Genomic DNA, 24,650 nt, shown 5'->3' on the forward strand with positions numbered 1-24,650 from the left:
TCAGAAAGAGTAATGCCATCGGGACCGGCCGCTTTGCCTTTTTCCATACGCCGGAGGTGGGAGACTACTTCTTCACCCGAAACCAACCGACCCAGGGCAGTGTTGTCTGCCCCGGCGAAGGAGTTAAAGCGACCCAATCCAATGAACGGCCTGGCGAGCCCCCACGCATCAGAGTAGATTTGAAACACTCTGCACGGGAATTGGACACTCGGCACCATCCTGTTCGTCCAGGACTATGCCCGCCAGTCGCTCCCTATCCGTGCGGTAAAGTCGCATCAGGAACGCCTTACGACGCTTCCGATGAGGTCGACCACCACACCTTCTGGGCCGCTTTTCATCATCCACCGCCGGGCGTCGCGACCGCCCCGGCTCAGGAGTTCCCAGGCTACTGATTAAGACTCAGGGCCCTAGCCTCAATTTGCTCCGGAGAACAATCCTCCACCTTCAATGAGAGGTTGGATCCCCCTCCCAGCTTAACCCCATCGGCTCCACCAGCTTCTACAATATCCCGAAGGTACTGCTTCATTAGCGACGGTGGGGATGGGACTGCGTCCAGGCTTTTTAGCTCTAGGATGAGTGTTTCATCATCCGACGCTGCCGGCAGGTTGAGACCGCCTCTCGCACGATCGATCTTATCAAGGCTCTGCGCCTTACCCTTCGCCTGTTCCGCCGTTCGGCCGCGCCCCCAGGTCTTTAGCAATGGACTTCCAAGACCAGGTGTCTCTAGGACGCCGGCGCAGAACTAGCAGTTTGTTGACCTCCTCCTCAGACCAGCGACATTTCCTCATCCGCCCGACTGCCTGCTGCTGCCTCACTTCCGGGTTCTCTCTTGGCATGTTTAACTATCTAGTTAGAATTAGTTAGATAGTGATCTATAGCCTGAATGGCGATTATATTTTTATGTGTTTTGTTTTTGTTGGGGCAGGCACCGGGATGTTCTCTCCCTGCGCTGAGGAGTGTTTGACCAATATGTGGGGGGTTTTCAGAATATAGTTGTTTTTTATTCAATCTACTTTATATATAGAAGTTCTTGGTATTTTTTCAATAAAAGCAGATAGCCTATGGCACACAGCATGTTGGATATAAATGTTGTTTTTATTGAATTGGGTTAAAGTATTCTTAAACTGAGTTTTTTTTTTAACTCCATTAGAGATTTACAACTCCGGCAGAGAGATACACAACTCCAGCACAAATTTACAACTCCGGCCTATGTATGTTTTTCTTAATTTTCAAAAGCTTTGTTAACTGAATGTCCAAATTATAGTCTTTATCTATTAAGGTTATTAGTGATATACATCTGATTGATTGATTTATTCAAATAAACAATTTTTTATTGTCTTAATATTAAAATCAAAGGTAAGAAATTAAGGGATTTCAGAGTTGGGTTTTTCAGACTAGTGTGAAATTTGTATTGAAGTGTATATATTGAATGTTCTTACACATTAAGGCAACTGAACATTAGTATTACCTGTCTGAGAACTTATAATCCTTGCTGGAGTGGAAAAAATACTATTAACATTTTTTTTTGTATTTCGGCCGGAGTTGTAAAAAATGAAGTTATGATGTGAATAATGTGTATTTTAAGAAAATGTGTTTTTATGAATTACCTGCACCTTTACATGGATTGATAGCTTAGACCCTTCTCTACAAATATATCAATTTGAAAATAGGGTAGAACAAAGATTATAAAGTTCAACTTTCAAACCTGTTTTGTCCCAATTCTCAAGAATGGGTGATGTGCAATCACTATCAATCAATAATTTTTACAAATAAGGTCTTGAGGTACAATATCTCTATGCACTTGTGGGTCCATTTGAGCAATTCCCATGAATATTTTAAAATGATTGGTGGGTGGGTGGTGGTAGTGGTGGTGGATTCTGGCAGGCCAGAATTCACAGAGTAGAATTCATTAAAGGTTCGATGACATTCATTTTCACTTTTTTTATTTTTTATGTTTTTTTGGGGGTTTTATGACCTCAATTACACCCAAAAAATCTGAACTTTGAACATTCAGTGGATTTTCTGTGGTCTGGGGTTTTCTGAATAATTAGGCTGAAAAGTAATCTGAGCTTGGCCCTTCGACAGTGAGGTCACAGTCGATTAATCCCGCCCACTCTTCTCCTCGCCCCTCCCCTCCCCTATCCTTTCCTTTGGGGGGGGCGGAGCAGAGGCGATGATTGACAGGCAAAATCCCTCACCAGTGACACCCGCAGGCAAAGATTTCTTTTTTCATTGCAGTTGAAAAGGCTTTAGAAATGTGAGACAAAAACACCTACAGTGAATCACTGGAGTGGAATTTTCAGTTAAAACTTTTTGTACACGTTTGAAGGACCAGGACAAAGACTCTGAATGTGGTGTAAACATGAATGTCATTAAACCTTTAACAGTAGGTCAAGGAAGAACCTCCACCCCATATTCTTCATATCGGACTATTATAGCGCCACCATGAGGCCGAGTTTAGCAAAAAACGTTTTCTTTTACAGATTTTGTCCATACCTCATGCAAATCAGTTTCTACATTATATCAGTCGTCATGTGATCAGGGCATATCCGTAAAATGTCTCATATTCCATTCCAATGTGCTAAAATTGGCTTTCACAATTTGCGGGAAGGGCCCGTTTTGCACAAAATGCCACAAATCATGATGTGCCACAATGTCTGATTGGCATTTGCGCTCACGCTCCCAGTAGCCTATGGAAGATCTGCCACCCCAAATCTTTCAAATCGACCTAATGGCTGTGCTATAACAGGCTACTTAATGTAACCATAGGTCATATAATAATTCATAATAATAAAAATGATTTTATGATTATTTATTTTTTAATCATTTCTGGGGGGGGGGCTTCCTCCCTGTATTCCTTGCATCATGGTGTTGAACACATGTTGAACACATTTCACAAACAATGTCTCTCCAACCAGCACAACACTGACAATTTATTACAACAAAGCATATCAAATCTACTTTAATGTCTGTATGCAGCTGATAATAGCTCCATAAATTGTGATGTATTCATAAAATGTGCTAGCTGTTTAGTCGACTAAAACTGATGCACATTCTGATGATGCAAATGTTGATGCAAAAAACATACACATATAAATGCTATAGGAAATGTCTATATTATATTATGCCTTGGAGTTGGCCATCAGATTGTTAAGTGGCATAATACAATTTTATGGTCATTCTATGGTAGATTTTTATGGAACGACAAACAACCACTTAACCACAAAAATGTTCTACGATATATGAAAAACGTTAATCTACATGTCACAATGTGAGCTTGTAGTTCTGCTATTCTGAAAAAAATGTCATGTAACGTGCGATGACAGAGTACAGAACACTGTCTGTACCCAAACAGGGAAGGGAGCCCCAATTATGCAAGTATGGATGATTCAGCTCAGTTGCATTTCCACCTGTTTTCAGACAGTTGTGTGGGAGGAATAAAGTGATACAAAACAGAGTGCTTGAAAAAATGCAGGAAACTAAAGCAATGGTGCAATACTCCATCATGTATCCAAACATTTACTTGAGTAAATGTACAAAAGTATAGGCATTACATTATAAGTACCAAAGTGAAAGTACTTATTGTTTCAGTAGTACAGATGGAGTGTATGCGCGCGTGCTCGCACACACACACACACACACACACACACACACACACACACACACACACACACACACACACACACACCCACACACACACACACACACACACACACACACACACACACACACACACACACACACAGATCATTGCTGAGGAAATGCTCACCACAGAGCATGTCCTGTAATATTTGCATACATTTCCTGTTACAGAAGCATTTCTCTAACCTCCTTAAAGCAGTTAAGAATGACCAGCCATGCATGCAGGCACCTCCTGATAAGTCTGGATTTAGCAAGAAACAAGTGCACTGACATGCTCAAAGTCTACAAAGTATGATGATGGGTGTCTACCCAAAAGACACAACTATAGCAAATAAAGATCTCTCAAATAATAGGTAACAATTTGTATTAACACACAGCAGCAGAACGGAACAGCAGTTACAGTAGGTTCCGTTTCTAAAGGGTTGACTTCCTCTTTAATGATTTCTCTTCTCCAACAAGTTATGCAATGAATGTAGTTTGAATATGAACTAGAATGAATGAGGACGTGTACGCCAAGCCAGACCTGACAAAGAAGGTGAGATATGGCCGAAGAGAAGAAGACAGGGGAGAGAGGGAGGAGAGGATAGTAGACATCTATGTCTCTGCAGGTGACCTTGGCCGTGACCCTGGCACACAGCAGGATGCTGTGCAGAACACAGCACAACAGCAGCACAGAGGTACACATAAATGCTACAATGATTAACTAACTTTCATTGAATATTTTAATAACCAGACCTCTCCAGATTAGAATGCTCTGAAGGTGGCAAGTGTAGCAGACAGTGGATTTCAGTGTCTCTCCCATGGGTGTATATGACACAATGACAATGGCTGTGACCCATGATGTGACCCATGACCTTGCTTGTACTTTTAATTTGTTAGTACTTATTTTCAGTTACGTCGTTGTTTTGTTTTCTTGTTTATCTGTTTATTTGTTGTTTTCTGTTTGGGGGGGACTGCATGTTGTCTTTTGGTTTGTCTCGTGATGTGTAAAAGAAAAAAAAATGGGGGTGACTTTATATGCAATGACTTTTGACATGTGCTATTGAATTATCCCCAATAAAAGAAGTATTTTAAAAAAACAAAAAAATACATGATTAACTAACACGGGGGAAGGAAGAATTGACAAGTTAAGGTTCAAGCTAAATGTATTAAATTAAAACTTTTAAATGTGTTATTTTGGAACTAAACTCTTTAAACACTGAAATGACCTCATTGGTTTGTCTTATGTTTTTCAGACTACGTTTCAGAATGGTTTCAGAGCTGCTGCAGTGTGTCTGGGCCTGCTGTGTCTTCTCCTATTGGCTGGCATCATTGTCCTGGTCATACGCAGTGAGTGTTGATGGCTCTGTTGATTTAAATATTTTAGGCCCCATGTTTGGTAGGGTTCGAATGTTGACAATTCCAGTTCCTCAACGTTTCAAGTCCAATTCCTTATCAGTTCCCTTTAACAACATATAGGCCTACAGTGTGTATTGTCACTGTCGTGTGGAAACCTTGTATGTCCAAAACCGTTCCTTTATTATTATTTTAAGAATATTTAATTATAGTGAAATTATCCGATCTACAACGCGTCACATTGTGAGCTTGTTCTTTTGTGTGACACTCTTGTATGATGATGAATTTACGAACACCCTACTCCAGTTTGGTAAATACCATACATATGTCACCACACTCCACCCGCCACACTTTTGATTGGGCTTCAGGACAGTTCATCTATTTCCCCAAAATAATAATAGGACCGTTGTTTCATTGTCAAATGAAGATTTATTATCAGAACAAAGTTGTGTGTAAAGCTCAATATATATATATATATATATATATATATATATATATATATATATATATATATATATATATATATATATATATATATATATATATGTGTATATATATATATCATTATTATTTTAAAATATATATTCTCATGTTTGCAGACAAGTCCAGTCTTGAAGAGCTACAGTTCAGATTTGAAAATGGAACTGCAGAGCAACTGAACATGAGGCTCTCTGGTGAGACATCACTGTTTTTAGTCATTGTTATATCATATTGATCATCATTTATCTACAAACCTGCCACACTGTCACTAAAACTTAAACAATTATACCTGTTGCCTATTTCCCTATCCAGTACATGTTTTATCTAATCTAGAATATGTATTCTATTTATGTATATCAACTACGTTTTACATAGAAACAAAAATAAATAGAGATAGACATGGTCAGGCTTCTGAGAGGCTGCTTATGTGTTTCTCTTTGGCATTTTTGCTTTTTGTCCCCCTCTACCCCATTTCCAACGACTCAATTGTCGAGGTCCAATACTAGGTAGAAGCAAAAATCGGATCTCTGCCAGGAGCCCGGTCCCCACCGGCCTGGTGCAGGGAGATCACTAATTCTAGTGTATACAAATATTCTATTTGTAACTGAGGGCCAATTCAGCCATGCAATCTTTTTTCTTTTCTTTTCATTTGTTTAGCCATGGAAGCCAGGCTGAAGTCTACAGAGAGGGAGAATGAAGGTAATGTCACATGACCATCTTCTGTGTTGCTGGGAAGTTGTGGTAGCCAACTTTAGCCATACCATTTTGCATGCTGTATAGAAACAGCATATCTCTGCTGTCGGGCAGAAACTCCAAAATGCTTATTTTTCAGGAAATGACTAAAACAAAACAAAAAGTGGACTTAGGAGGTTTTGTTCATCATTGATAAGCACAGCTGAATGGACCTCCAAGCTCACAATGAGGTTGGAGTTAGCTGGTTTTCCTGACTCCAGGCTCCACCCCCCTTTGGTGGACTTAGCTGGTTTAGCAGAAAGTTTGAGGATCCAATGGAGTTAGCTGGTTTTGTCAGAAGCGCTTTTTAATACTTTTCATCAGTTCAATATTTGTTTTTACCAACACACAGACGTAAAGGGTGTTCAATAGCACTGATTTATGGGGGGGAAAATGCAAAAGCGTCACAATGGAGTTAGTTTCTGCCCGACAGCAACGATATTGTCTCTGTCGGATAGAAAACCTCCAAAACTGTGACTTTTCAGTATCAAAATTTAAAAATAGCAAAAGTAGCAGATCAACAAGCTCAAAATGTGGCGCTTCGCGCCACGTTTCCAGCTTGTGGATCTGCTTCTTTTGATACTTTTGTGTGACACTGTAGTATGATCAAGTAGGGCATTCACTTGCAAAACAAAACCACACAAAGTTAGAATATGGAGATGAGAGGTTTCTGCCCGACTGCAGCAACGATAGCCTATATAGAAAATACAGACACAGGAGATAGATCCTGCCCTATGGGCCACATGGCTGGGAAAGGCTTATTACTTACTTATGTTTAGACATAATGCACCAATCTGTCATGTCTGCTGTCTATAGAGCTAACAGTAGCAGTGGACAGCAGTGTGTCACAGCTCAGAGATGTTCACACCAGACTGAACTCCAGTGAGAATCATCTCCACCACCTGCTGGAGACATCAGGTAGGACAATCTGTTGTCATCTACTAACTGGATGGTAAAAACAAAAATAGAAAAGAACCCAGGGGTTCAACATTCAGTGTCTTTAAGAAACTTCATATTTTTCAATGTTATATGTTCACAAACAGTAATGTTTAGTCTTCTTAGCTACTACAGCCTTTTATTTTCTTCCTGGAACATTAGCGTGCTAAAATAGTAGCTGTTGCATTAATACAATAAAATAAACATATAATCAAGTTCGAAATCTACAAGTTGATCGCATCAGCAGGCAGATGTTTGGGCTGAAAAAGGGTGAAGTGTTCCATTATTCTCTAGGATTATCTGGCGTTACAGAATGACATCTGAAGGTTTATTCATTATACAGTAATTACAAACTGAGAGATTGTTGCCAAAACTGTCAAATAAGTCCTGACATTGAATCTCCTCTTCAATGTCCACTCTAAGGGCTTATACTGTATGTTTATAGCTAAATCCAAAGTGGCATTCTCAGCTGGACTTGGGGGCAGAGGGACCATTGGACCCTTCAACACAGAAACCACGCTGAAATACAGAAAGGTTTTCACCAACATTGGCAACGCTTACAATTCAAACACGGGTATGTATGACCTATGGACAACTGAGTTAGTGTGTGCGTGTGTGTGTGTGTGTGTGTGTGTGTGTGTGTGTGTGTGTGTGTGTGTGTGTGTGTGTGTGTGTGTGTGTGTGTGTGTGTGTGTGTGTGTGTGTGTGTGTGTGTGGTAGGGGGCTAGCAAAACAAATGAATGCATCACAAATGTTCTTCCTTACAGGCATCTTCACCACACCGGTACAAGGAGCGTATCACTTCAGTTTCTACCACCTTCATCAACGTGGAAAAGAAGGCTATGCATCCCTCTACAAGAACACACAACTACTTGTTACCGCATTTGGCTATAATACAGATGGATTTTACAATTCTGCTAATGGTGTCACAGTGCAGTTGGAGGAAGGAGATGAGGTCTATGTCAAGTTATGGTCAGGTTCATGGATACATGACAATGATAGTAATTACTGTAACTTCAATGGCATTCTGTTGTTCACTCTGTGATGGTTTACACATAGTTGCTGTCGGGTGGAAACCTACCTTGTAGTCCAAAACTGATACTTTTCAGGAAATGGAAACAAGAACCTGTGTTCCAGTGGATCCAATGTAGTTATTATTTAGTCAAAATCTAATTTGTTCAATATGCATAAAAACCCACACACAGACTTCATAAACAGCAAAAATAGCAGATGCCCAAGCATTTGCTATTTGCATTGCAACGCGTTGTGAGCTTGCAGATCGGCTATTTTGGTGTGATACTGTAGTATGAAGTAGGGCATTAATTAAAGGTAGGGTAAGTGATATTCTTTGGTTATTTTTTTTGTTTTTGTTAAAAGGTTAAAGTACTATTCTGATAGCAATCATTGCTACAGAGCATTTGTTCGGTCACAGGGGTCTCTCCAGCTCTTTAGTAAACTGAATATAGTACATTTTCAGGTAGGTGACAACATTAAACCAATCAGGAGAGAGCACTGAAAATCATTTTCTGTTTAATAAAGAGCTGGAGAGAAATGGAGACTCCTTTTACTGAACAAACACTCTAAGAATATAGAGCTATTTAACACTTATTTTAACCAAAGTAAATCACTTACCCTACCTTTAAGTAGGCATCAACACAACAAAAATATAATTGAAAAACAACACAACATTCACATGCATGCATCCTGTTGAGTGCATGTAGAATTTAGGCATTTAGCAGACAATCTTAATCCAGAGCGATTTACAGTAAGCAAGGTAAACACAAGGTAATACATCAAAAGACAGTGTAGTGCCTCAGTAATCTAGGATCATAGGTAAACCAAGAACCTATCGTCAGTCTAAACATAATCGTATCGATAAATTAAATGTACATTGAAACTATACAAACTATAGGATGCCAGGTCAAAAAAATTACCTGGCATCTGTCTACATAACATGCTATCTAAATTACATTTGAACCTTTGCATCAGACTGCAAGGTCGTCAAGGCTAGGACAAGTGCCACGGGCTAAAGTGGAGTCTGAAGAAGTGAGTCTTCAGATTACGGCGGAAGACTCACCATGTACAGCAAATTAACTTTTTTGTTGTTGTTTTGAATTTAATTTAACCAGGTAGACAATTAAGAACATATTCCTATTTACAACTGTGGTCTGGGAAAAGGCACACGGCTACGTCCTGGGTTTTAACGATGACATTGCTTGCCTCTCTGTCACCTCACCTGTCCTGCATAACTATTCTCCCATTTATGTCTGAACTGTACCATACTCCTTAAAATGTCCAATAAAGAGATGCACAAATGCCTTGAAAATAATCTTTAAAAAGGACTATTTCCTAAATGCTCTATATCCATCATGGGGAGAGAAACTGTAACCTGAAACTCATCATTTGCCACAATGGAAATAAGGTCTTGAGCTTCATTGTGTTGTATCCTTTTTACAGATATGTAAATATGTGCTATCACTATCAATCAATCAATCAATCATTTTTATAAATAAAGACTTGAGGTACAATATCTTTATGCACTTTAGAAACTGTCATGAATATTTTAAAAACATTGGTGGGTGGGTGGTGGTAGTGGTGGTGGATTCTGGGAGGCCAGAATTCACAGAGTATGAATTTACAGTAGGCCAAGGAAGAACCTCCACCCCCAAATGATTCATATCAGACTAGTATAGCGCCACCATGAGGCCGATTTTTGCAAAACTTTTTTTTGTTTGTTACTGCTACAGATTTTGCCCAAAACTCATGCCAATCAGTACACATTGTCTCTGTCATCATGTGATCAAGGCATATCCGTCAATTTGCTAAAATTGGCTTTCAAAATTTGCACAAAGTTTTGTACAAGACGCTGATTGGCATGGAAGGGCTTTTCCCAGGGCTTTTTTCTTGTATACTTTATAGCTCTGGCAGATTTGTCAGGTTTCCAGGCTATTCTGTCTACGGTGTTCAATCTGTGCCAGGTGTTGGAGCCAAATGATGAACACATTTCACAAACAATGTCTCTCCAACCAGCACAACACTGACCATTTATTACAGCAAAGAAAACAAAATCTTATATGCTGTAATCAGCTCATAATAGCTCCATAAATGATGATTGATCCATGATATGCTAGCTGTCTAGTCAACTAAAACTGATGCACATTCTGATGATGCAATATTTTATGCAAAAAAACATAAAAATCGAAATGCTATATTATATTGAGCCTTGGAGTTGGCCATCAGATTGTTAAGTGGCATAATACAATTTTATAGTCATTTTATGGGTGATTTGGTGAACACAAAAATGTTCTACAATATAAAAAAAAGTTAATCTAATCTACAGTACGTGTCACAATGTGAGCTTGTAGATTCTTAGACTGAAAATAAAATGGTAGAATATTTTTTTCTCCTTTATGTTGGATAGAATCATTTAACTACTACCACATGGTTGGTTTGAATGCATAAATAGGTTTCTCATGTAACTTGCGATGACAGAGTACAGAGCACAATCCAGTGGAGTAAAAGTAACTAAGTACATTTACTCAAGTACTGTACTTGAGTCAAATTGTGAGGTACTTTTACTTTACTGGAGTATTTCCAAGTGTCTATACTTTTACTTCTACTCCACTACATCTCAGAGGCAAATATTGTACTTTTACTCCACTACAATTCTTTGAAAACTTTGGTTACTAGTTACTTTGTAGATTTTGGTTATTATTACAAAACATGCATTAACCACTATAGCCTTATATATACTTCGGCTATTTGAAAATAGCCAATCTACAAGCTCACAATGCGTCGCAATGCGACGCATTGTGAGCTTGTAGATCTGCTATTTTCAAAAGTGAGCTTGTAGATCTGCTATTTTCAAAAGATTTGTACACATATGGAACTTGTGAAATGGGACATTCTGCATAATGGTACTTAAAAATAAAATATTTTGATGCCAATACTTTTGTACTTTTACTCAAGTAAAATTTAAATACCAGACTTTTACTTGTTGTAAGGGCACGCTCCCACCAAAACATGGTCGGCTAGTGTTAAACGCAGGTTGTGCGCTGCCACAGGTCTTTGCAGCCAGCGGATTAAAAAAAACGGGAGTGACGCACCTGTCACTTAGCCTGGTAAACACCCCCTCCCTCCGGAAATCTCATGCATTGCATTGCATTTGGTTTCAGGAAGGAGGGTCTGGGATTGCTCACAGAGTAAAGCTGCCCGAACCGCTGCGCATACGAACCAATCAGCGGCTGCTAGGGGCGGGATCATCCAATCACCTGCCTAGTAGCTTGAAAAAATGAAACTCCGTCTGTCATCGATTCTGCGCCCGAAGTCTCAGATGCAAGTACGCTGTGAAACAAAATGTGTGTCGCAAGCTTCTTCCATTTGACGGAGTGAGGTTACCTGTCACTCACTTTCAGGACCCTCCCCGCAACGCCTTCTGCCTTGAGCACTATGGTGCTTCCTGAGTCTTGGGACTGTCCGCCTTCCACTCACCCGATTGGACAGAGGGCGAAAAGCAGCTCCTGCCTCCAGCAGTTTTATGCTTTAAATTCAAGTCGTGTAGAGCGGATAAACGCAAGGTCTGCGCTACAAGCGGAAAAATCCGCTCTTGCGTGAATCCACGCATTTACATTGACAAAGCATTGGCAGATTCTGCCCCAGAGGTAAAATAAAAGTGCGGTGGGAGCGCGCCCTAAGGGCACTGTCTCACCGCACTTTTATTTGACCTTTTACCTTTACCTTTTTCAAGGAAGAAGGCGGTGCGGGCTACGGGGACGGTCTTGAAAGTGAGTGACAGGTGCGTCACTCCCGTTTTTTAGAATCCGCTGGCTGCAAAAAACTGTGGCTGCGCACAACCTGCGTTTAACGCTAGCCGACCATGTTTTGGTGGGAGCGCGCCCTAAGTGAGTATTTCTAGATTGTGGTATTCCAAAGTAGCAGATAATCAGTGTGGATTCCAGGCAAAAATAAGTAAAATATTTGCCTAAGATGTGATGGAGTAGAAGTATGAAGTATTGAAAAACGGAAATACTCAAGTAAAGTTAAAGTACCTTTACTTTGTTACCTTCCACCACTGCAGACAGCCACAATGCATGGAGACTGTATGCTGAATGTAGGACTTTCAATTGTAATTGTAAGTATTTATACATTGTAGTATTGCTACTTTTACTTAAGTAAAAATCTGAGTAGGCCTACTTCTTCCACCACTAATGCAGTGGTGGAAAAAGTACTCAAATTGTTTTACTCAAGTAAAAGTATCAATACTGCAATGTAGAAATACTCTGTTACAAGTAGAAGTCCTGTATTCAAAATATACTTGAGTAAAAGTACAAAAGTATCTGCATCAAAATATACTTAAGTACCAAAAGTTAAAGTACTCATTGTGCAGAATGACCCATTTCACAAGTTAAAAATATATAGAAATATCTTTTGAAAATAGCCGATCTACAAGCGCTTGTAGATCGGCTATTTTCAAATGGCCGAAATGTATATAGGGCTGAAGTGGTTAGTGTGTTTTGTAATAATAATCAAAATCTACAAAGTAACTAGTAACTAAAGTTTTCAAATAGTTGTAGTGGAGTAAGTACAATATTTGCCTCTGAGATGTAGTGGAGTAGAAGTAAAAGTACTGAAAACTGGAAATACTCCAGTAAAGTAAAAGTACCTCAAAATTGTACTTCAGTACATACAGTACTTGAGTAAATGTACTTTACACCACTGCACTATATGGTAGTTTACTTGATGCATTCAAGTTTTGTCTTTACTTGTCTATACTGATGGCTACCTCTGGGGGGCGCTGCTGGAAAACTTCATAGATAGATAGTTAGATTAGATACTCTGCTGCCCCAAACACCCTGATACAGAACATACATAAGATGCATACACATTAGGAAGTGTACTTGATGTATACGTGTATACTTACGTCACATTTCCTATTGTGCATTCCCTGGGCAGTTTTCTTATTTATTTTTCATTAGACTACAGTCATTATATTGTGTATTATAATAATGTTGTTTCACAGTCTTGTGGGCTATCCCCCCATTTCACTGCTTGTACCAGTATGAGTGACAAATAAACCCTCTGAATTCTGGATTATTTCATTGAGGTTTATTTTTGTTTAGTTTTTTGATTGTTGTAAGAAAGAAAGCACTGCCCTCTACAGGTCTAAATTGAGAATAAACAGAACTTCAGGGATTTAGCCAATGCCAAGAAAGCATATGTTTATGTACAGTAGCTGCCTATTACACAGCTATACAAGTCTTATATAACTCAGTGGAGTTTGTCTGTTGATAAATAGGTAATCAATACATAAAGTACACACACAACATTTTTGTAGCATCTCCATATGGATATGAGAAGCACCTGACATTGATTAAAAGACTGAAATTCAAATAGAAACATGTTTTGTTTTTTTTATTCCTCAAAACAGTCTTAATATGTATTATGCTTAAACTAGTGTTGCACACAACCCAACACTAGAGGGAGACAGAGACCATCAGAAAATGTAACTACACACTATTGTGTTATTTCTGCTATAGGCCTATAGGCAAATATGGTATGAGGTGGTGAAAAAGATGCAGGTTCAGAAATTCACTTACAATTTAAAACCACTGCACACACACTAGAGAGGATGCAGTAGTACAGTGAAATTGTACACTTGTAGGCTACTTTGTCCATACCAATCTTACATTTTATCCAGAAACACTGAGAAGATATTTAGTTAGATCTACTCCAGTGGGTCTACAAGTGGGGTCCAGGGACCACCAGGTCTTTGGAGGGGTTCCAGGGGGCCCCCAGAAAAATGTGCTAATGCAGCGTCAAAATAAGTTTAACCACTTTAAACCCACATTCAGCCATTTGAAAATTGCCAATCTACAAGCTCACAACACATTAACGATGTGATTAAATCTTGAACATTTTGGAACACATTTTAACACAAATCTTGTATGGAGGTCCCTGGCACAAAATATTTCCTGATGTGGGTCTACAGCCAAATACATATTTGGGGGTCCTTGACCTGAAAAAGTTTGAAAAACCTTACAGCACCTAGTCATTTCGATGCTTCATTAACCCCCAAATCTGTATGGACTAAATGGAACAGGGCTTCAAAAAGAGGACATTTAGGAAAGCTTAAGTATAGGCTAACGTCCGTGCCCCGCTTTGGAGGACGGAGGTATTCCAACATTTAAAACATACGTTAATGTCTTGCTTTCATCTAGTGTGCCTGCCCTGTTTCTCACTGTGATATCAGTCCAAATCATTCAGATTAACCTGTAATTTTAGCATCACTACCTCCCACATGCAGCCAATTGGTAGCAAAGCTGTGAATTACATTTTGTCAGTCTTTCATTTTCCCCCTCCTGCAAACATAGCCAATCTACTAAGTTCACAAGGCATAGCAGCCATTTTCACTGTGTCGTTCGGGTTGTGGTTAACATGTCTGAAAGTTTTGTCAGATGGAGGGCTCCAAGGAAAAAAGGTTGAGAACCACTGGGCTCACGCAACAGCAGAGCTTTATGAGCTTTATGATAGTGCACAGATGTGGGACATTACACAGTAATTAAACCTGTAGAACACAATTCAGAATAAATAAATGCTTCAGAAACCATCATGCGTTCACATTTTTTATTTATTTTGTTTTAGTACAACAGTTCAAGTCAATATCTATCCAGATGCCGAAGTGTATTGCTCTTTTGCATTCCATGTGTAGAGACAGTGATGTCATACCAAGATGGCGTCCCAATTTACATTGTCGGCAAAGTTAATTCACGGCTAAACAGCAATAAGTCATGTGCTTAGAAACAATCCTCTTTTTTTCTTTTACAAAAAGCAAAAGGGTCAGCGGCACAAACATGAAAACTCTGATCTTAAGGCCAATTTATACTTTAAACGACCCAACACTAACGCATTTTATATAGAAAACAAAAGTGTTAACGTGCATCACATTTTATTCCAGTTGAAGACAAATTTGTGCAAAACAAAAATCAGTAAGAATTTGGAAAAGTAAGTAAACAAATTTTACGACAAGTCCTATGAAGCATAAACTAGCCTTTAAGGTAGCAAATACGAGCAGATTTTAAGTCGCAAAAAGCTGCACGAAACACCTGCCATCTATAAAAACGACCGACAGCCCTGTTACGTCTTTCAACAAAGGTGTTTAGAATTGACTGTGTAAAACTGTGCATGAAACCCAATTCATACTTCCTCACACGACTGTCGCCGTGTTGAAAATAGCTGACCTACAAGCTCACAGACGCTGACCCCCCCGCTCGTCTTAACGCAGGTATTGCGGTGCACAAGCCTTCCAAACCTCACCAATACAATAAGGGACTGTCGCAGATTGCTGCGAGCCGCAGTGGTGCAATACATCCCATTCAAGAGCACGCACCACGTCTTGTGATGTCCCAATCCTCTACATTCGTGAGCTTGTAGGTTGGCCATTTTTGACATGCATCATAGCATAAATTAGGCTCAACTGTAGTCCGATGTTTTCATAAGTATGTGACTACATAATTTGGGTCTACCAAATGTTTCCGTGTTGGCATCATAGTAATGTAAATTTTCGTCTGTCAGACGCTGTCAAAATAAGCAAAACATGGCATTGTAAAGATCTAAGAATTAAACCATTAAAATGCATGTATTTGACTATCTAACAAATGGCAGTACATGTTGTATGTCTGGAACTTGCCATTTACCAAAGCAAAACATTTCCCCAATAGTTTCGTTCGAATAGCTCGGCGGACAGCTTTGAAACGGGAAACACGTGAAGGTGGTCACATTGCGTTCCCGGTTCAAACCTGCTGCTGAGCCAATCAAAACAAAGCTATGAGGAAAAGAGCGGCTAACCCACTTACTGATAACCTGGGGACTACAGTGTATGCACAGAGCCGAATAAAACGCATGGATTCATTTGAAGACGTTTACCAAAGCCGCTAGTTTAAAGATCTCGTACATTTAAAACTGTGCTACTTCAATAAGTGCCAAGGACAGGTGGATCACGAGGACATTTCTCTCTTTTTTTAATACCAAAGTGCACAATGGAATAGATAGGATATAAACGACTTATGCATAATAACATGCATTTCCCAGAACGGGATAATAGGAACACTGCTAATTTCCTCAAAAGGGCATAAGCTGCAAAATGACAAAGCTACACATCTGTATGAAAATGATTAGACCAGTGGTTCTTAAAGTTGGGTTCTAGGTACCCTCAGGGCTCCTCGACAAGGAGCCAAACAGGACCCTTAGGTCTAACTCTTGAGAGTGTACAAATGGAACCAAATGGACCTGAAGGTCCATTTGGTTCCATTTATACACCCTCATAGTTATGAGGTTCCTTATTTGAGAACTACTGGATTAGACGCAAACGAAGGGTAGCAGGGGTAATAGTTTTCACTATGTAGAAACTAGCGCCAAGTACACTTAAAGAGAGCTGCAGAGAGGGGGAGATTTCAGAAGAATTTCACAAAGTGGGACCTCAGTATTTTGTTCTCAACTTGCTTCAAAAAGGTGGGTAGTAGTGAACACAACAAAAATACTGGCCATCGAACGAAAAATAAATCAATCTTTGGATACGTAAAAAACCCTATACAACAATCCCCCTTTTACACATCAGTCTTCTGAGGTGCCCTCTTTGGTTTCCTTGTTCTTTCGCACCTCTTCCAGTTTCTTGTCCTAAACACAAAGGTAAATGATGCAGAACATGAGTGGAATAATCCTGATGAATTTGACAAACAAACTAGCGTAATTTATACAGTACTTGTTCACACCAACTATACATTTCATCATAGCTCTTTGTTATAGTTGTGGTGTGGCCATCCACTTGAGTTGAAATAACATATCTTTATAGTTAGTGCTTGGTTGAAGTGGCCCTTCATTTTTTTATTCATGCTCTACCGTACAAACTGTCATAGCCACACGCTCACAATCAACACATTGTGAGCTTTTAGGACTTTTTTGACACAAGACAGTACATCCGACACACGGTACAAGTATAAATCGGGCTTTAGTATGACGTGTTGCTTGCTGAAAAGAACAGATCTTCGATCCTCAGCAAATGACAACATGAGACGGTATTAACGAACCACTTAAGCCCTCGTTTCACACCACACAATACCCAAAATGCTCTGTGCATAACTGTAGTCCCAGGATTTCAGCAGGTGTACCCATTTCCTGTTACAGACCATTTTCCGATAGCTTTGAACCAAAACAAGCGGTGACATGAGTTTCTGGTTCAAATCTGCTGCCAAGCCAATCAACTACAGTTATGCACAGAGCCGATAGACAAGCTCACAACAACGTGTCAAGACATGGGAGCTCGTGGATCAGTTTTTCAAATTTAAATGTGCCAAAAATAGGAACGCCAAGTGTAAAGTCGTTTAACTAGATCATGGTACCTTCTCCTTGAACTTCTCGTTCATGGCCGCCATGATGGCTGTGCGGTTCTCCTTGTTGGCCTCCATCTTCTGGTTGAGCTTCTCCTCGGCGGTCTTGCTGAAGTTGTTGTTTTCCTCCATGGCTTTCTGAAGAACCTCCTTCTCATGCTCACGTTTCGCTGCCAACTGCTTCAGAACCTCCGCCTCATGGTTCTGGAAGAGAACATGGAGAACACTATAAACCACGTCTACCAACACAGAAGCTGTCAAACATGACCATTAGAGTACTTGCCAGCTAAACAAATTATATACTGAGTTAAAGTGCGTCCGAAATCTCAACTGTGCTGCATTCCCTTTAAGGTGGTGTAAGCGATATTTTCTTGTTCAAATAAAACTGTAGATTTATATTCCGTTTATTATTCTACTATTACTCTGATGGCAATCAGTGCTATAAGATGTTCAGTAACGGGTCTCCCCAGCTTCTTAGAACAGAAAATGTATTTCTGGTCAGAATACCAGTTTCTTCCAACCAGGAGAGAGAACTCATACAGAATGAATAAATAATGTAAAACTGCAACATTTAAGATCTTCTCCATTATAGAGCTGGAAGAGACTGGGAGAGCCCCGTCTCTGAACAAACTATAGTAGCAAAATGACCATCAGAATGTAGAACACCTTTAACTCCTACAGAAATACATGTGTCGGAGAGAAACCTCTTGTCTCCATATTCAAACTTTGGGTTTTCAATTAAACAGAAATGCATAAATTGCTATATTATGACCAGTGAATACACTCACCGGCCATTTTAGACATTTAGCATGTAGTAACGCAAATTTCGAATCAGGCCAATTAAAAATACAATGCATTAAGGCCTCTAGACATGGTCAACGTGATCTGCTGCAGTTCAAACCAGGCATGTGACAGAAATGCAACTTAAGACTCTGAATGTGGCATGGTTGGTGCCTGAGTATTTCAGAAACTGCTGATCTACTGGGATTTTCACATGCAATCTCTAGGGTTTGCAGGGCATGGTGACGGGGAAAAAAAGAATACAGTGAAACCTAGAGATGGTTGCGTGTGAAATAGATCAGTTTCTCTCTGCCTCGCAGTGCTAGTGAGTGCAGACACATCATGGTCGCTTCACATTTCATATCCCGAGGGGACGATAGACTGATACAACCGGCCTCTGTTTGACATCTTTAAATGAACACTGATTCAATTGGGGCCCTAAAGATATAGAAAATATCAGCTTGTGTTTGACGATATCAAACTGGGAGTCCTTGAATGCAAAAGGTTGAGATTCACTGGAATATGACAGTTGCCTTACGTTCTGTGTTAGACGTTTAACAGTGGACATTTTTGATCAGTCTTACCTTACGTCTCTCCTCGGCAGCCTCCAGTTTCTTCTGGATCTCATCCAGCGTGACGTCTTCCTTCTTGGGAGGGGACAGGGGGAACTTACCCTTGGCGTCGGGTACTGGAGCCCCCAGGATCACCTCAAAAGCCTGGCCTGAGGCCCGCTTGTCCAGCTCCTTCACCAGGATCTCTGAGCAGGGGAAAAACACAACACAATGAGGTATTATTGTAGAGTCATTGCATTGGTCGCCATTTTAAAATAGCTGATCTACAAGCTCACAACTTGTCTGCCATTTTTGAAAAGGTTAAGAAATCGTGTGTGAAATGGGACATTGTTCATGAGTACTTTTACTTTTGGTACACCAATACTTTTGCGTTTACTCAATTAAAATGTAGATACAAGCCTTTTACTTGTAACAGTATTTCTACATTGTGGTAGCTTTTACTTCAAATATCTGAGTACTTATTCCACATGAGAACAGTAATTAACTCACCATCGGCTGCTGCCATATTTACTGTGGATGTTGATAGTGGGTTAATGTACCTAAAAAAAGAGAGAAAATACATTTGTATAGTACCTTTCATAAAATGCAGCCTTAAGTGCTTCACTTATAGCAAATAAAACAATGCCAGAATACACACAACAGTACAGTCTGAGTCTATGCAAAAAGAACATTAGCAGACATTAAGATTCAGATACAGAGCAACAGTGACCTCTAGTGGACATAACACACCACTGTTCCCATGGAGCTACAACACTACAGCCAGCTAAAGATAAGGCACCACAACGCCATCTGTGGGCAGTTTTGAGCACTGCAAGCAACCACCGCCCATCTATCCACACAAAACAGAAAGCCTTGGCATTCAGAAAACGCCTGACCGCATGGCACATTGATCATGTTCCACCCGTTTCACTTTGTTACAGCACTGACATTTAGCTCAGGCTCAAAGCAATTAAACCAATTCACCCGAGGTGTAAAGGGAGAAAAGGGCCTTTCGAAAAGGACCGCAGTCACACAATCCATCAATTCATTGTATTGAAATCCAAGCTCTCTGTGAAACAAAAGGCTGGTAGGTAGGCAGTGCCACGTTGTAGCCAGGCCTCGCCTTGTGGTCTTTCTTGAATTCAGGTTTAAACTACAGAGAAATAACAATATCTTCTAATATTTTTCAGATTTCCACATATGGCACATCATTTGAAAGCTTATTACATTCTGGAAAAAGCTGGAAAATTACCAGGGCCCGCCATGCGGCACAACGGTCACAATTTCAGTAAATGATGCGTCCCAGAAAAAAAAAATCAAATAGGGAAAAAAAAGAGAAAGTCGGGTGCACCTGTTCCTTGCACAAGGTGTCAGCTGCAGAATACATTTGGAGAGAGAAAAAAATAATCAAGTTTACCACAATCAAGCCTGCCAACACAGTTGGCAGAAAGAATGCCCAAGACATTCATTCCATTCTGGTTGTCAACATCACTGCCAGAAACAGAAAGAACACGAATACTGTTGCTAATGGCTGACAAAACCCGTTTCCATTTTATATTTATAAAATGCAATAAAGAAAATCCTAATTGGACAATCCAGTCCGGTTGTTAACAGCAATACCAACAGGAATACAGTCATTTAAACCCTATGCTTCCCTGACCAGTCCCCAGGGGTCTATATACACACACATACACTATGACTATTCCCCCCTCTACACCAACATTCTGCTGAAAATAGCAGATCTACAAGCTCACAACGTGGCAGACACGTTGTGGGCCATTTTCATAGGGATGCTGATGGCTCAAGTGGTACTGATGCAGGTAAACCCCATTTCAATTTTACTAAGAATAAAAATGCTTAATTACGTTCCCCAATTCCACAATAGTCAGCAATGCCGACAGAAAACACCACAATACTGTTGCAATGTAATGACAATAGATTATAATATTTCCATTTTACTCAGTAGCCTATAATCATACAAATATATTTAAACAATCCTTAATTTCTCTGCCCTAAATGTCACAAAGAGGGTATTGATAACGCAAAGATAATAAAACAAAGGCTCGTTTGATGACAGACACAGACCGCGCGTGTGCGCGTCCGCGTGCACGAGACAGCAGCTGCAAACAAAGAAATCGAGAGACGGCTCCGCCCGTTCACAGCCCAACATGCATGCGCAGCACAGTGGGTGTATGTGTGCGTGGACGCCACCTTTTCCCACAGGAGGACCTGGATGTAAAAGCTTCATTTGTGGTCGACAAAGAGGTTTATTTTGTTGGCAAGCGACGCCGTTATACATTAAGATATTACATTATAGTCCAAGTAGACACATGATGTAGATGATGAAAGGCTCTTGGAAACGGCAAAAAAAAACGTCGAATGTCGTTCATGTTTAACTGATAGAACGTTATGACTGGTTCATAAAGGGGAAAATGTGATACATTCAAATGACATGACAGATGTAATTAGTCACGTTAATTAGTATTCCATCCGTGTCGAACCACCGAGGTTCAATGTTCTTCTAGTCGACGGTGGCAGTTTGCACACACACACACACTTTCTCTTGTTGAGGAGAACCAACGTAACGTCTCTCTCAAACGGATACAGGATAGGTGGGCTGCGTGGGCACTATAGGACATCTGGGCACCTCCCATGTAAAATGGGCTATTTTGTCCAAAATGTGAAAAAATATATATTTGAAAAATAGTCTTAAATATACATGATGTGGTACATCATTATCAGACTTTATATCATTCAACTCCTTATTTATTCTGCAAAATGACTGAATATACAGGTTTTGTAGCAATTGTAAAAATATTAAGACCTTAATGTTGAATGTTTAGGCATGTTCTAATCATGTGTACTTTACTTAAGACCATTTTTCAAATATTTTGGACAAAATAGCCAATTTTACATGACGTGCCCAGATGTCTCCAGTGCCCACCTATCCTGTGATCACGCACATACACACACGGCTGTTAAGTGTTAACAATCAGTGCATTCAAATTTAAAACAGGACAGTGTTTTTTCGACCCTTTCTTCGCTTATTAATGAAAAACGACGCGTTTTAACGGCACGAGACGCCCAATAAACGTAACATTAACTCATTAAGTTCAATTGTATTCGAGCAAAAGCGAGATAAAACAATTGTTTTGTCGTGTGTCACACCCACCTTGTCTCGAGCCGTGGCGTGCAGTTCTCTGCTCTCTCTCTGAACGTTTAGCCGCGAATCTGTGCTTGCGCTCGAGCGACGCGCGCGCATAAAAGGACCAAACGGCCGTGTCGTCACGGCCCCTCGCTGCCCTCTCATTGGCTGGCGGCGACGGTGGCTGCCGTTTCATTGGCTGCTGGCCCATTCCACGTCCTTCCCCGGCGCACTGACCGTTGGGTAATGTAGTTTAGACCACTGGTAGACGGTTTTGGAGTACAGACAGGACAGGACACAGTCCATGTCCGAATCATATCAGACCATATGGATCAGTGATGGAAGAAGTACTCAAAAAAGATTTACTTGAGTAAAAGTAAGTGCATGCAGAAATACTGTTACAAGTCAAAGTCCGGTATTAAAAAATTACTTGAGTAAAAGTACAAAAGTATTGGTATCAAAATGTACTTAAAGTGCTAAAAGTAAAAGTACTCATTGTGCAGAATGTCCCATTTCACAAGTGCTCAAAATGTATAAAAATCTTTAGAAAATAACAGATCTACAAGCTCACAACGTGTCGCTTTGCGATGCGTTGTGAGCTTGTAGATCGGCTATTTTCAAATAGCCGAAGTAGGTATATAGGGATAAATTGGTTAATGCATGTTTTGTAATAATAATCAAAATCTACAAAGTAACTAAAGTTTTCAAATAATTGTAGAAAAAGTACAATATTTGCCTCTGAGATGTAGGCCTAGTAGCCTAGAGTAAAAAAAATATTGGAAATACTGATGTAAAGTAAAAAATCACACCCTGTGTGAAGTGGGCGGTGTCTTGCTAGCTAATCACAATAATGGAGTCAACCAATCATGTACAAAAGATAAATACATTTATTGAAACACTCTTTATGATGGACGAAACCATAACTTAAAAAAAAACAACCTAGTTGTTTTTTTAAAGTTATGGTTTCTTATATAGGGCTATGCACATGTGTCATGTGACACTGGCCAATCACAGTCCTGAATAGATTGTGATTGGCCAATCACAGCGCAGGATAATTGTACAAATTTCCAAACCTCACTTATAGGGGCGGTTTCACTGCCCAAGATAATTGTACAAATTTCCAAACCTCACTTATAGGGGCGGTTTCACCGCCCAAAAAATATCTCAAAATTATACTTAAGTAGGGCTACAGTTATTGAGTAAATGTACTTAGTTACTTTCCACCACTGTCCATGTCCGAATTCGATCAGACGGACCCTTTATTATGGTGTGGGGGAAACTGTTTGAAACGAGGCCATATCAAAATACACCACATGCTGTTGAGAGTTTGGCTTTATCAATCCAAAACTGCAGTGACAACAACACATAAAGAGAGTTGTCACACTCACATCATCATGCAGGGACTTGCAGGAGAAGTCAAGTCACCTCACCTGCTGTTTATAGGTCATATAGCAGTGGCAGCCATTTTTTGGTTCCACCGATCCAGAGCCCATCATTTTTTCCCATAGAGATTTCCAAAAATATTTATATAAATTATTTTAAGCCAAGAATCAAGCCATCCAGGTGAATCATGACCATAAAAATTGAATATTTAATTATATGATATACTATTTTTTATAAATACCCTTTGTTTTGTGATTTTCACTTTTCTTTCACAGAATCAAAGGTTTTATGGTCATGATTCACTAGGAGCCTGGATGGCTTGGTTCTAGGCTTAAAATAATTGATATACTGTAAATATTTTTGGAAATTTCTATGGGGGAAATGAATGGGCTCTGGATCGGTGGAACCACAAAATGGCGGCCACTGCTATGACCTATTGTGTTAAAGTGATTATGTTGACACCTGCTATAGGTTTGTAGCCCACTCTAGGCTACTGTAGCTACACTGTAAGCCAGGACCCCCAAAAATGTATACATAGGATAGGCTAGCCTATAGGCAGTGGAGAGTGGACCCCATTTGGATAGGCAAGAATTGTGCCAGGGACCCCCATAACATACATCTTTTGTCGTTAGATTAAGAATTCTACAACCATTCCTCCTTTGGCTGGGCCACCCCTGGAACCATAGATATAGAAACCTAGATACCTCATTGGCCTCTGCAGTTCGTTGGAGCGACCTGTTTCGTATGGCGGACGCCATATTTCCGGGGGGCACGGGCACTGGCCAATAACAGCGTGTTGACTACTGGCCAATCACAGCACGTCTTTTCCAGGACTTGTCAGAATCTAGTTGTCCCACCCCCACCTGCCTCTGATTGGCCCACCGAACGCCCCCTTCTGTGACGCACGCGGTAGTTTCCAGCTTGTCCCCCGGAAGCGGAAGCGCGCCCGCGATACAGACGCCTCAGAGCCAGAGGAGGCGTCTACCTTTATATGTCTATGCCTGGAACCCCCTCAAGGACCCCTGGGGGTCCCCATACCCCACTTTGAGAACCACTTGTCTAATAGGTTAACACTAAACACAGTTGAATTGGGTAATCATCTCTGAACTCGATGGAAAAACATGTGATTTGAATATATTTTTGAATATCGAAATTGGTCACATACTTATACTGTATGTACAACTTATAGTGGAATGATAGGCTATAGCATACTGTGTACATTGTTTACATGGTGTATATGGTTCAAATAATTGATGTGGCTGGTTAAATACTTTCTAAATAATC

At 40.1% G+C, this 24,650-nt stretch overlaps 2 protein-coding genes across 2 annotated transcripts; one reads left to right on the forward strand and one right to left on the reverse strand.

Annotated features, from left to right (window-relative positions):
- Window positions 1-4,135: 4,135 nt before the first annotated feature.
- Window positions 4,136-9,657, forward strand: LOC308095700 (uncharacterized protein; the record flags this gene model as incomplete). The annotated part of the gene is made up of 7 exons (XM_080442741.1): window positions 4,136-4,288; window positions 4,878-4,971; window positions 5,577-5,651; window positions 6,115-6,156; window positions 7,006-7,107; window positions 7,571-7,699; window positions 7,893-9,657. 7 exons carry the CDS (start codon window positions 4,136-4,138, stop codon window positions 8,168-8,170), a joined length of 873 nt encoding a protein of 290 aa, XP_080298867.1. The 3' UTR covers window positions 8,171-9,657.
- Window positions 9,658-14,743: 5,086 nt separating this feature from the next.
- On the reverse strand, window positions 14,744-22,064 carry LOC308094944 (stathmin-like). The gene is made up of 5 exons (XM_080441770.1): window positions 22,011-22,064; window positions 19,349-19,398; window positions 18,872-19,044; window positions 17,520-17,711; window positions 14,744-16,797 (listed from the first exon to the last, which is right to left on the reverse strand). The coding sequence occupies exons 2-5, from the start codon at window positions 19,362-19,364 to the stop codon at window positions 16,735-16,737; spliced, it is 444 nt and encodes a 147-aa protein (XP_080297896.1). The 5' UTR covers window positions 19,365-19,398; window positions 22,011-22,064; the 3' UTR covers window positions 14,744-16,734.
- Window positions 22,065-24,650: the final 2,586 nt, after the last annotated feature.

Source organism: Gymnoscopelus braueri (genome assembly GCF_963280865.1).
Source record: "Gymnoscopelus braueri genome assembly, chromosome: 11".
Lineage (NCBI taxonomy): Eukaryota > Metazoa > Chordata > Actinopteri > Myctophiformes > Myctophidae > Gymnoscopelus > Gymnoscopelus braueri.

Excerpts from the sequence above, each read along its gene's own strand:
- LOC308094944 (XM_080441770.1), bottom strand. Across the intron at positions 17,712-18,871 it reads CTGCCGAGGAGAGACGTAAG|AACCATGAGGCGGAGGTTCT; the intron begins GTAAGACTGATC and ends GTTCTCTTCCAG. Across the intron at positions 16,798-17,519 it reads ACGAGAAGTTCAAGGAGAAG|GACAAGAAACTGGAAGAGGT; the intron begins GTACCATGATCT and ends CTTTGTGTTTAG.